The sequence below is a fragment of the Macadamia integrifolia genome, chromosome 1 (assembly GCF_013358625.1).
Source record: "Macadamia integrifolia cultivar HAES 741 chromosome 1, SCU_Mint_v3, whole genome shotgun sequence".
NCBI classification, from domain to species: domain Eukaryota; kingdom Viridiplantae; phylum Streptophyta; class Magnoliopsida; order Proteales; family Proteaceae; genus Macadamia; species Macadamia integrifolia.
Window position 1 is genome coordinate 1,464,714 of NC_056557.1, and position 14,601 is coordinate 1,479,314.

At 36.3% G+C, this 14,601-nt stretch overlaps 1 protein-coding gene across 1 annotated transcript; it reads right to left on the minus strand.

The window, feature by feature from the left end:
* Positions 1–9,376: 9,376 nt before the first annotated feature.
* LOC122075836 (E3 ubiquitin-protein ligase MPSR1-like) lies at positions 9,377–10,627 on the minus strand. Its single transcript, XM_042641008.1, has one exon. It carries the CDS (start codon positions 10,380–10,382, stop codon positions 9,654–9,656), a length of 729 nt encoding a protein of 242 aa, XP_042496942.1. The 5' UTR covers positions 10,383–10,627; the 3' UTR covers positions 9,377–9,653.
* Positions 10,628–14,601: the final 3,974 nt, after the last annotated feature.

Genomic DNA, 14,601 nt, shown 5'->3' on the forward strand with positions numbered 1-14,601 from the left:
AAATTGAGTTGTGATTCTAACGCAACTGATCTCAGATCAATCTGAGTCGGACCGAAAAGTTATGGTCAAAACACTGACAACTGATCAGTATGACAGCATTCTGTCAAAACAGAGCATGTCATGTTAGCGGTCGACCGGCTGGAAGCCCCGGTCAATCGAAACTGTCCGAGACCATAGGCAGTCGACCGGTAGAAAGTCCCGATCGACCGGTGACTTCCTGGAAGTGCCCCAACGACTATATTTTGCCTCAATGGCTCTTGGTGGTCAATTGGCTACCGATGGTGATCGACCGGTGGTCCCAGAATACGTCCGTTAAAGCCTGATTTCCTGCCTAAAATGCTTCACTAAGTTCACCTATAAATATCCAAACCACTCTTAATTAAATATTCATTAAGAAAGAGCTTTAAGAGCAGTATTGCAAGCATTCAAGAATTATATTCTACTTGAGTTGTTCTATTACACCGATCCCAACAAAAGGCTCAAGTCTCAATCAAAGTCCTCTACTCTCGTCTGTGCAAGTCAAAGCCATAAGAGAGGATTTTACAAAAGGTGCATCATTCATATCTCATTCTCATCATTTGCACCGTCACTTGAGGTATTCCTTCTATTCCACTATTTCCTATTTATTTCTGTTTTTACAATTCTAGATTGTACTTAGGATTGTAAGGATTCTCTTATCCATAAAAGAGAAAGGTGTCTCTCTACCTCTAAAAGAGATTGTAAAGGCGTCTCTCTGCCTGGAAAGAAGATTTGTAAGGATACTCTTATCCATGAAAAAGATTGTAAAGGTTTTTTTCCCTACCTACCGTACTAAAAGGAAGAACTAATGGAATATCTTACAAGAAGATTCTTGTAGGGAGTGGACTAGACTCGAATTGAGTCGAACCACTATAAATCTTGTGTTTGTGGTTGTACTTGGTTTATTCTCTCCGCATTATTTTAACTTGCAGTCACACTTGTGACCTATTTATCGAAAAGAGTTAAATTCCACTAGTATAACCTATTCACCCCCCTCTAGGTTATTTCAGCATTGGCATGATACATATCGATACGCTACGGAAAATTTTGGGCCCTCTTTTGTGTATCGACGTATCGTACGTAACATATCGTGTCATACCGTATCGATACCAATACGTATGATACTCTGCAATACGACTTTTAAAAATATGAATATTCCTGAGAGTATCGGCACGTATCGAATGTATCATGCAGTATCAAGCCATATCATACCGTATCGGTACGATACAACTACTTAAGTGTGAATGTGTCTTTTGTTGTTTGAAACAAACACTTCAAACTCTCACCAATAGTTTTCTATATTTCTCTTCTTTCTTCCTCTTTGATTCACACACATTTTTGGAAACTCAAATGGTAGATTGAAAGAAACATTGTGGAAGTGAATGGTTCAAAGAAGAAGAAAAACATAGTCCAAGAAAAACCTTGAAGGCTTGAACTTGAAAGTTGAAACATTTGAATAGTAAGTTCTTGAATCTTTACTCATTTTTTTTCAACTTTAACCTTAGATTTTCAAGTTATTTTACAAATCTAAGGTTCACCATACTTAGAATCACATTTTGTGCATCATTATTACATGAAATCATTGGATTTATAAGGATTTACAAATTTTTTTCAAGAGAAAATGAGGGTTTCAATTTTTTTCAAATTTCTTAGATCTACTCATGCTCAATCGTTAAAAATGTTTAAATTTTTTATATGTTATGTAAAAACAAGTGTTCTACAACTTCCATGAAAATTTTTTATTTTTCTCAGAAAATAAATTTTTTTAATTTTTTTATTCCGAAATTAATTTAAAAAAAATAAAATCCCTAAAATTTTTTTTTTTTTTTAGAAAATTTAGTTCATTCAACTCTTAAAAATAATGTCATAACTTATAATTACTAAATACATGATTTCAAATGAAACCCACATTTTTTCCCCAAAAAAGTGAGGGTTTCAATTTTTTTTTATTTCTTAGATCTACTCAAATATATTGGTCCACACTTTGTTGATTTTTTATATGTTCTTTAAAAACATTTAATCTACAACTTCTATAAAAAAATAAAAAAAAGAATTTCTAAATAGTTTGTATTTTTTATTTTTTTATTTCGAAAATTAATTAAAAAAAAAGAAAAATACTAAAAAAATACAATTTTTTTATAAAATTCGGTTCATTTTAGTTTAAAAAAATATATATAATTTACTTGGCCAATGATCATGATGTAAAATTAGATGCACAATTTTTTCCAAAAAAAGTGTGCATTTCAAGTTTATGTAAATTTCGAAAAATACAAAAAAAAAAAAATTTTTCTTTGGATGCATCTCATTTTAGTTTCTAAAAAAATGCTATTATGTACTGAATACTAAATCAATAAATATGCATATTGAAGAAGAAGGTCCTAGCCAAGGATTTAAACCACCACGACACTCTTCACGGCACTCATCACAGTGGCAATGGCAATGAGGAAAGAAAAAACTGTAAGAAACTCAAACCTCATCATTTTGAACATTTTCAACTCAATATATTTGTCTATCAATACGATACCCTCTACTTAAGTATTTATGCATTCTACATGTTATATATAGTTTTTTTTTAACTATTTTTTATGCAAAGTGTATAAAAATGTGTTCCCTATCCATTTATATGTGTATCTTTAGCGTATCTTCGATACGATACGATATGATACCCTCTGATACGTATCTTAATTTTGACCGACCGATACTGATACTTTAATCCTTACTTACGGTGTTGTGTAGGCACAGATGTCACATGCACAATCCAAACCATGATCCTCTGGCTCTGGTGTCCACCAGTTTTACCGTAGTTCTCTATGTAAGAGGATATGTCACTATACATGGGTACCACGATACATGCGTCATCATCTAAAAAGAAACACACTAGCTCAATAAAGGGATGGGTTCTATGCAAGTGATCACATATAAGCCATGTTGTGAGATGATGCAGTTCATTTTATTATAATCAACTAACATACAACTAAGTCGAATTCATTCTATACAACACATTAGGAAGTATCTTTAGTCCTAATATCATCATCGGTCACCCAGCGATACAAACCCTAATCGTGAATAGGAGCCTTCTATTCCCAAAATGCACCCTTGGTCATCTAACAAACCTTTGCTAACCTTCTCTTGGCAGTCATGACATTGAATCACTATCAGTCATGACGGACTAGTTTTCACCTTTGGTAACAATCACATCATGCCATGGAAGTGGCATTCCAGGAGGCTTTATCGAACATACCACGGTGTGTTACTGAACACCTCACCCTATGTTGCTAAGGGATCGTAGCACATGGTAGTTAGACCTAACCACAATAATATAAATGCCTTTCATATTGATATAACTAGTATGAGCATGTAGTACCAGAATTCCTATCGACCATACTGCCTTCCATGTCCACACTAGTATAGTATATATACAATTAGTATGGACATGTAGTACCGAAATTTCCATCGGTCACACTACATTCCATATCCAAGCCTTAATGCACAACCAAATGCATGATGCAATCAACACTATGGCGATCACGGTACCTGAGTCACCCTACGCCATATCAAATTCCAAGCACACGCAATAATCACAGAATCAACAATTTATACAATTCAATAAAGCATATATGTTATAATAATTACAAAACACACACTTGATATGGCATACGTCAATTCTAAATTTAAAACACTCCAAATTAAGTTCAGACCACCACTTACCTTGTCTATAGATAAAGTGAGTTAAATTCCAAAGTAGAGATGTCTAAAGTATACTCCGCTAGGCCTCACCGGATGTGAATATCTTTGTCCTAGTTACATGGTAACAAACGTTAAAATATGTCAAAAAAGTGTCTAAAAGGGTCCCCTAGAAAGTCTCTCAAAATCCCTAAAATATGCCAAAAGGGCAGTTCAGTATGGCCCACCGGTAGGTGTCTATCCTACTGGTGGGTGCTACCAGTGAAATAGACAGAGGCCCATTAGGTCTCAGACACCACTGGTTGATAATCATCGATAGATGTCTATTCCTATTGGTAGATCAATCGGTGACATGAGAAGTTGTTGATTTTAATCAGTAGACCCACTGGTAGGTGTCACCATCGATTGGTAGTGGACCCACCAGTGGAAAAGGAAAAAAGGGCTAAGCAATTTGGGACTTATCCACCTCGAGTTTGATTGTCGGGACTTATTTTGTGGGGTTTATAAAGAGTCTTCCCACCTTTCATTTACTAATTGTGTTTTCACTGGGCGATTTGAGAGTTATACCGATTCTTCAGTTAAAACCCTAAACCGATTCTTCAGTTAAAACCCTAAACTCTTATTTTAGAAAAATACTCCCAAAGCTCGAGAAACTTACTTTAAGCTCGAGAAACGTGTAGGGAAGGGTAATATACACTACCCCTGTCAACCTAGGTCATCGGGGTTAAGCTTCCACTCTAATCCTGGTACCCCAATTCTCCACTTACCTAAAACCCAAAATGGAGAGAGAAAATAAAATATGAAGGATTCTCTTACCTTTGAAAGCAATCGGCAACAATGGATAGTAGCCAGGAGTTCTCTATCTCCTCCTTCTTCCCCTTCTTCTCCTTCTCTCTCTCCCTTCCCATGTTTTTCTCAAGTGAGGAATGAACTTAGGGCTCATTTTTTCATATTTATAAACAAGACCCATTAGGGTCTGTTTGCATGTCCAATGGGCCTTGGCCAAATTGATTTAACTTGGTGTTGGGACGGCTGACCCACCACCTTGGAATCACTAGATGTGTAAGTCATAGGATAGATCCCATGTTGTGTGGGGATAAGGGTAGAGTAGCCCACTATGCGTGTAGCGGGTCCCATAGGGAAAAAATGGAATTTAACACTGTAGGATCCACCAGTTGATGGTCATCGATAGGTTACTGTCCAACTTGTGGGTGCTATAGGTGGACAATACTAGTTGTTGTACTTTATTGTTTTACAATCCTTTTTGCCAACACGTAGGGTGGTTCTCTAGGGACTTTTGCATGGTCATATGATGAGTGTTTACTATATATTGAATGTCAAGTGGAGGGATGTTCATACCACTTACCATTAAAGCGATATTTTGAATCCCTTCCAGTTTGATAGGAAACATCTACACTGATATGTAGGGTCATTCATTCCCTCCATGCAATAAATTAATGTAAGCAATAGGTTGTAGTGCTAACACTCTTAGGTGCATCACCTATTGTCAAATGTTTAAATTTGACGGGATTAGGGCACGGGTGTAACACATCTCGATGGACAAATGTTGATCCAAAGTAAGGAAAGTTTCTCAAATACTGTTTTAAAGTTTTAGTAAAATTATCAAAATGAAATCAAATGGAGATGAATATAAAATACTAAATGGAATCTTTTGTAATTTTTTTTTTACGTACTTCCTCTACCCATTTCAAGTTGAAAATTGCATCAACGAGATGCTTGCTAGGTCTTCTATCAAATGAACTAACCCATGTACTGTTATGTGACAAATAGTAAATTATTATACTTCACTCGGCATAGTGAATTGAAAACCCTTATTAAAAATACATTACATAGTGATTCACACAATTGACTTTTAACATGAATGTGACCAATCAATTAATCAACTATTTATTTAAAAGGAAAATATTTCCTGTGGGGGAATGTAGGTCCTACGTATGTGTGAGGGTCAATGGGAGCGCACTAGGAAGCATTAACATAAGCGTCATTTTATATTTCAAGGGGGAGGTAGGTCATTTCATCCATTATGCGTCTGGGCGCGAGGGCCACACTCCCCCACAAAAATAATTTTCCCCATCTAAATTTCAGAAGTCAATGATACATTATAGTCTATACTAACAACTGCAATAATTTTTTTTTTCTTTTTTTTTTTTTTTAAGAAAGTCGTAGTAGTAATAGAGGAAAAATGAACACCTAACGCACAAGTGATTCATAAGATCAAATTATCAAATTCATAAGCAGAGAAATAATAATGTTTAAGTAATTCCATTATTTTGTCATGTGCATTAATATTAGGGGTGTCAATGGGCAGGGTTGGGTTGGGTTTTGAAAAAACCCCAACCAAACCCTAAGTCTCTTAACTCAACCCTAGGGTTGGGCTGGGATATCTCATCCCAGGCCCAACCTTGTCGGGCTTAAACCAACCCAGACAGCCTTGATGGACCCGGATTGGGTCGGGCTTAGCTCAATCCTGTACTACTAGTTACTTGGTTTTTTATCTTGATGAATTGTAGAGGCCAAAGACCAAGGTTTTCGTATACATGTACATTATGGAAAACAAAAGACTTTTTGCAGATGTTTTTCTATAAGTACCCATTTATAATCATTAATATATAGCATTGGGTTGGATTGGATTGGGTTGAGACCTCAACCCAGGCCCAGCTCAATCCAGCCTCGGGCCTGAAATTCTCAACCCTAGACCATCCTATGGGCTGAAATCTCACCCAAGCTCTATTCGGGCTTAGGATTGGCTAGCGCGGGTTCGGCTGACCGAGCTTTTTTGACACCCCTAACTGATACCATTCCTATACACATTTCTTCATAATGTGCTATGATTAGCTGGTGACCTAATCATTTTCTGTAGGGAATTTCTTGTAACAAGTGTCAAATAATTTGTACTTTACTTTTTAACCCTTTTACATTTTTTTTTAGTGACAATCCCTATCCTATAACAGAGGTAACCACAAACTGCAACAGACAACCCCATTCTTGGGGGGGGGGGTGTGTTGTGGTCCCTTTTGGGGTATTCCCCTACCACTTATACTGAGGAAATGAGGGATAGAGAAAAAATGATTAGGAGTCACCACCTATGATAAGAGCCTAGGACCTAGTTGGAAGGCCCCATCCCTTTTAGGGGATCGGGCCCGAGTTGATTCCATATATGGTCTGACCAAAGATTTGGGTTCCTATCACATTTTGGAGGTGGGGAGTTGTTAAACACCCATCTCACCCTGTTAAACTAGTCTTTGTACTAGATGTTTAAATTTCAAATTTTCTCCCCTAAATTTATACATTCCAAATTGCAAGCATAACTATATTTGACTGGTCAATTCAAGATAACATCATGCGAACTAAATATTTACACTATTTTACACTAGCGCATGGAACAATATTGGACTACATTGGGCCTATTAAGATTAGGGATTATACTTCCTTGATGGGATCAAAAGGGGAGGAGCTCTTCTCTCCAAACTTCTTTTGATTGTTTGGCTCAAAGCATCAGACCGCCTTTGGTTTCACCCGGCTAGGGGCAAGGAGGAGCTCCTTGGGTAGTGTATTGGATCTTTGGAGAGTGGGATTTTTGGGTTTTAAAGGATTTTCTAAGGATTTTCTTGGGATTTTCTAGGGATCTTCTAAGGTTTTTGGCTAGAGGTTAAGACTTAAGATTCTTTGGCAAGAGGGAAAGCCCTTGGGCTTAATGGGGGCAAGAGGAGGCTTATTGAGAAGGATGGAGCGACATTGGGGTGCTTGAGGTGATGGAAGAGTGAACTATTGTGTTGGAAAATGTGGAGGGTACTCTATTTATAGGGGGATCCCTAGGGAGGGCAAAATAGTAAAAAAAATATGCCAAAATCCTTTTGGCGACCTTTTCTGACATATGAACCGGCCAACCCGATGACAAAGGGTCGGGCTGTTGGCTACCCTTTTTGACAAATCAATCGGTCAACCCGATGAGCCAAAAGGGCAGCTCAGTTAGTCGACCTAGGGGTGTCAATCAGTTGGTTTGGTTTCAATCGGGTTGCATTGGTTTCGGCCTAGAAATGAGGGAGACCAAAACCAATTCATTAAGGAACTTCGTTTTTAAGTCGATTTTGGTTTTGGTCCGATTTGATTTCGATGTATTTCGATTTTTCAATGTCAGGTTAATACCAGTTTAGATCGGTTTATTATTGGGCTTGAACCATAATGAAATCTTACATTAATTTATAGTGACAAGATTTGACCAAAAAAATACTTTAAATTTATGATTAAAACATTGTTTATCATTGTAAGAGAAAGATAATTAATATTAAAACCATTGGATAAAAAATTACTAAGAAGATAACTAATATTGAAATCACAAAATGAATCCTATTATCCAATCATTTATTTAACTATCCAATTAGTTTTGTATAGTGAACAAAAAAATCAATGGAAGCATTATTATAATTTACAAATCAATTTCTCTATTTATAATATAATATTCAATGATTTGTAACAATTCCCCTTACAATAAAAAACATCTTCACTAATATTTTAAAAAATGGATAGTCAAATCACCAATTTATAATCTCATAATCATTTATTTTTTTATTGGTTTCATTCGGATTAGTTATTGGTTGGTTCAGTTTGAATAGGTTTTCAGTCAATCTCAACATACCTCAATTCAATAAAGATCGATTTGGTTCAGACCAAATTTTTATTAGTTGGTTTCAGTCAGTTTTATCGGTTCGAGATAGTTTTGAACACCCCTGAATCAACCCATTGGGCAACTAGGTGGGTGATCAAGTCATCCATTTCGAGTGCCCCGATTGGGCAGGTGGGCTGAGTCAATATTCGGCTGTTCTTTGAATTTGTCTCTTAATGGGCTTTCACAATTGGGCTTGATAATGAGTTTTCTGTATAAGAATGGGCTTAGAACCCATAACCTAGTTCACTCCCAAAAAAAATATTTAATAAACCAAACCAGCTTTTTTTTTTTTTTTTTTTAAATGAAGGTGATACAATTTGTATCACCGAAGGGTGGCTATTAGGGGTGTCAATGGTTCGGTTCAACTCATTTTAGACCGGGTTGAATTGGTTTTAGTGTGAGAATGGTGAAATCAAAACTGAACAATAAGAAAATTTTAGTTTTGATTTGGTTTTGGTGTGATTTGGTTTCGATCATGCTTTGATTTCTTGTATCGATTTGTAATTAAGTTGGTTTCACATTTTTTACAGGTTTAAGTTTGATTTTTTCATACAAAACTATGTAAATTTTGATTTTTTTTTTTTTTAATGATGATTTTTAGGTTGTTTCTGATTTCTTCTTACCTATTACATTTTTTTTTTTTGAGTTGTTTTTAATTTCTCCAATTTGATGATTTTTTGAATCAATTTTGATTTGGTTTCAGGTCTATTCGGATTCCAATGTGGCTCGATTTGTTAAGGGGTTACAATATGCCAAACCAAACCAACCCAATAAAACTTCGATTCGGTTTGGTCCGAGTTCCATCACCCAGTCCGGGGCAGTTTTACACGTTGTATTTAGGTATTGACAGCGCCGGCTGTTGGGTATAGTCTTGCGAATCTCACACGAACAAGCAAAACTTCATAGCTGACGATTTCCCAGCATACCACAATGATGTCCACACAAACACGCGCGCTCAAAATGGATTACACGGTTTACACCCACCACTACAAATGCATCATTTATTCCAAACACATCACATGAACAACCTACCTGTCTGTCACTTCTATACTCTCTGCATTCATTAATGGGACAAGGGAAAGGGAATCAAAAACTATAAAGAAAGAAAAAATTGATGAACTCGTTCACTAAAAGCAACTGAACTGGTAACATAAACATATAGACATAAATTCTCTGAAAAATAAAAATAAAAAATCAAACATATAATCCTGTAGTTTCCTGTGCAATTCCCTTTTTTTTTTCCTGAAAGAACCTAAAAAGCTGCTTAATGATCTTCACGGTTGGAATTGTTTGATGTCTCATAGTCAGTAACAGGAGTGTTTGGAGAAGAAGTAGAATCTGAAGCATCAGAAGACTCAGTTGCAGGAGTTGCTGAATCCCTGTTACCATTAGAAAAGGAGAAAGTTACCCAAATCTCCCCTCTCTCAGCCCTTCTCCCTCTCCCCTGTTCATCTTCACCTTCACCTTCACCTTCACCACGGCCTCTCTTCCTACACTCCTCTTCGTCGGTCGGCATCTTAAACCTACAAAGAGGGCAAGACCCATGAATCCCTAACCATTTCTCTATGCAATTAGAATGAAACCTGTGCTTACAAGGAATCTCTCTAGCTTCCCCACCAATCTCCCACCCATCTAAACAGATCGAACACTCCTTACCCAAATCCTCTTGGGTAATTTCAATTTTGGGCATCGCATCGATAGAAGCTTTGGATGCCGGAGGCAACCCTTCTTTGCTCACGGCATCTCGAAGCAAAGATTCTAAGCTTCTACCCCCTTCGATCACGATCATACCCTGAGTGATGGGGTTTATGAGAATTATACGATCCACACTCCGTGCCCCAGTTTCTTGATCTGAACCAATACTATCAGATGGTTCTCTTCTTGGAGAATTGCTCATACCCAGAAGCAGAGGCAGAAGCAGAGACAAATCCCTGCTTCTCGTACTTGCCAGTTGCTCCGGGAGCTGCGATGCCTCATCTGGGTTAGCCGCCATTGACTCTCTTCCGTTGATCTACTGCTGAAGCTGAACACAGAGAGAGAGAGAGAGAGAGAGAGAGAGAGAATTGGGATATTTTTAAGAAAAATTGAGGTAGGGAGACGGGGAGAATATATAGATCTAACACAAAAGGAGTCGCCCACAGAAAGAGGAATAAAGAAAGTGGAAGGTTGTGGAAAGATCTCGAAAATTATCCAGTCTCAGAAAATGTCATTTCTAATCCTTGTTCAGCGAAATTGGACGAGTAAAAGCCACGTAATTTGATCCCCTGTTTACATATATTGTGAAACAGCTTTTTTTTTAATTGGGTGAAGGTTCCGAGAAGGCAGCGTAGCCTGTGCCACCTTGAGGGCGAAAAGTAACACATCTGAAAGTATCCATAGCAAGGATTTAGTTTTCGGTATCGATATTAGTATTGGTATCGATCTCTACCGATACTTATCCGATTTGAATAGATATCAGAGAGTATCGATGGGTATTGGTCACTTTTACCCTTTGGTTTTTGAAAAAATATATTTTTTACTATTTTACCCATGAAGCTATACGAACAGTCGATCTAAATCGATTAAAAATTAGAGATCAATCTCAATCTCAATCGATACAATATGGCCGATACAACTAATACGATATTGATACTTAGAAAGCATATGAGACCAAGGATTTAGGGGATGGTATTGGCATCGGCAAAGGCCGATACCGATCCATATCGCATGGGATCGGTGAGTATCAGTCTATTTTACCCTTGATTTTTATAAATAATACTATTTTTTTTCCTATTTTACCCATGAAACAATCTGGATAATCGATATTGGATCAAGGATCAGTCTTAACCAATATCAATCTGATAAGGCCGATCGCAAACCAATACTTGAAACCATGATCCATAGGGTTCAAGATTTTGGCATTTTATGAGGGGTGGGGTGAGATGGTTATTTCTTCCATTTTTGTCTCAACCACATTGCCTTTGGAGTTTATTTTTCCCTTTTTTTTATTAAGGTTCCTTAAATAGCAATGCGCCCTATACCAACGTGAAGATCAATAGAAAGATTAATAAAAGTATCAATAGGAGGAAGATATCTACCTTTCAGGAGGGTTGAGATGATCATTTCACACTCAACTGTGTATGAGCATATGGCCATATTTTCTTTTAAGCTTCTTTTTTCTTTTTATGTTATCAGACAAAAAATTTTTGTGAACTATATTATATATCATGTACGATGAAGATCTAAATATGTATCCCTTTTACCTCATTTGATAGTTATGTGCATTGTGCATCAATAGCGGTGTACAAAACCTTTATTATTGGGCAAAATCCCTTTCGCAAAAAAAAATTTGAAAAACCAATTTTTACCATTTTTTTTTTTTTTTTATTAGGGATGCGGAATAACCGTTCCTGATGCTTCCATGGTATTCCATTGGTCCTGTGCTATCGCAAGAGCCACGCCGCCACTCTGAAAATTCATTATTTAATTCAAGTTCAAAGGCGAAAGCTGGATTAGACTGCTAGGAAAGGACTACAAAGGACTGCGTAGACCTCAACAAGATCCATCGAGATGGTACGAATTTAGAAAGGAAAATGATCTAGCAATAACTGTTGACCGTCTATTTCTCCCAAAAAATGTTTGACCGTCTATGTGAACATTTTATTTGAATCGGAAGGTGTTTCTAGTAGTTTCCAGAGTCATCTCTTGAAATCAGAACGTTAGAACGCATTCCTAATAATTGCATCAAATTGATCTTACGAAATGGGATTGCTAATCAATGGGTGTATTTGGTGAATTTAATGGCTTCACAGGTGATGTTAAAAAGCTCATTAAATTCGCCTGAGTGAAGTGACCCTCTGATTTTTGTTCACCTCCAAACATCGATTTTGGAATCGATGTAGGTATCAGTATTTGGATTGGATCGGATTGATCAATGAGTATCAGTCACTTTTATTCTTGCTTTTGAGAAAAATGTATTTTTTTTCTTACTGTTTTACCCCTAAAATAATACGGATAATCAAGTATCGATATCGATCTTAATCAATAACGATACAATGCGACCAATACGATATCAATGCTTGAAACCATGTTTGGAAATATTCTTCTTCTTTCTTCTTTATTTATGTATTTATTTATTTATTTTTGTTATATGATGACCTTGAAATATTAATATGTAGTGGTATGTCAAATGAACCAAATCCTCTCTTGAGCATCAGTGTGCATTTAACAGTCAATGGTGTGTGCTCAATGTTGCACATGGACATGGATGTATTGTCAAGTTGGAGAGGATTTGTGCGGGTTGTAGTGCATTCTAGGGGTTGGTTCCAGGGTTCGTTATTTCAAATGGGGATCAAACTTGATCGATAACGATAAGAATCGCGTTGGGTCAAGTAGGGTTTTTTTTTTAATGAAAAAATAAGTCTAAAAAGCAGTGTGGCTTCTATTCTTAGACATAGTGGAGGCATAATGATCACTCCACCCCTCATGATAGATAGAAATTCTATTATTGTTGATGCTTCTACTAATGCTCTTATTGGCTCTTGCATTGATGTAATATCACGTTACTTTTCAAGGAACCTGTCCCTATTACCTTTTTACCCTTGGTCATATCCATTCGAAGGCTCTGGCTTTGTGGCTAGCAAGTGATCGGCTCCCTTCCTTACCAAAAAAAAAAGGGTGATCGGCTCCCTTTAATCATAGATTTCTTGACAAATTTATTAGAAGTTAGAACGACATTTTGCATCTATAACATCCTCATCTAATCATTTATGAACTTTGAACTTTTCCCTTTGATTTTTTGATGAATTGTAGATATCAAGGTATTAGATTGGCCCAATTCCAAATTTTAGAGTTTTAGAAGCTTGATTCTTTTAAATCGAAAATGGTGGTTAATCCCATATTCCCAATTTCCAATTCCGTGTAATTATTCTGATTTCTTAATCTGTGGGTCCACTATCCTAAACCAGTTTAAGATATCCAATTGATTATATTTGGTTGCCAAAAAAAAGAAAAGCAAGTAGTATAAAAAAAATTAATAAAATAAACACAATCATTGATATATGTGTTTATTTCTTTCTTCATAATCAAAATTTTTTGAATTTTTTTCTCTTTTCTTTATATTTCCTGACATTAAAACATAGCCTAAAGGACGTAGGGAGTGAAATGTTTTACAATGGGTTTCTCCAGATCTACAAAATTTCACATCTTGCAAATTCTGGGGAAAAAAAGAAAAATCATTTTCCACGCCTAGCTAATTCCGGGGAAAAAAAGAGAAAAGTCATTTTCCATGCCTCGCAAATTCTGCGAAAAAAGAAAAAACCCTTTTCCATGCTTGCAAATTCTGGGACAAAAGAAAAAACCATTCACCTTGGACGCTATGTGGTAGCCAATGGTCATCACATTCTGCACCTATATTTGAATCTTTTCCAACTTCAACATAAAAAAGAGGAAAGACTTTTGGGTCACCCGGGCAAGCCACGCAAGTACCTCTAATGCTTTTGTGCCTTATTTCTCTTCTCATATGGAATGGCTTTCTTGTCCTTTTACCATGATAAACACATGTTATTGGTGCGTTCTTAATTCTTATATACCACTTGCTTAAAGAATTCTCTTCCAAAAAGAATTTAGTTCCTATCAGTACCCTATGGCGATTCAAAACCATTGGTAACATCTAACATCCCTGAATTATTACAAAATTCAAAGAAAGCTTGAAAAATCTAATCCCAAAGGAATAGCTTGGTTAGCAAGAACCAACACCTCACAATTAAGAGGTCAATTCCCTTAAGGACCTACCAATATTTATAAATAAATAATTATTTAAGTGAACTACAACTTAAATTGAAGAAAGACTATTAAAGCCAAAGGAAATTTTTTCATACATCATGAGCCATATTTGGGAAAGATAGATGCCTATCAATGGGCTCCAATCTATTTGAAATGGATTCCTATATTTATAGGTACACAAGAAGTATTTTCCCATAAAACATATAGCTATCAGGCAGTACAACGATTGTCTATTTTACCTTCCTCGCATCACATTGGATATCCACTTAGACATCAAACATTTACCAAAAAATAGTCTTTTAAAGTCCCAACTATTAAGCATTTGTAGTTGTTTCTTGAAAGGAAGTTCTAACTACAAATCACATATTGTATGTTGCATGCTAACACTTATCCCTTAGGTCTATGTTTGATTCGTCATAAAATATTTTATAGGAAAATGATTATTACTT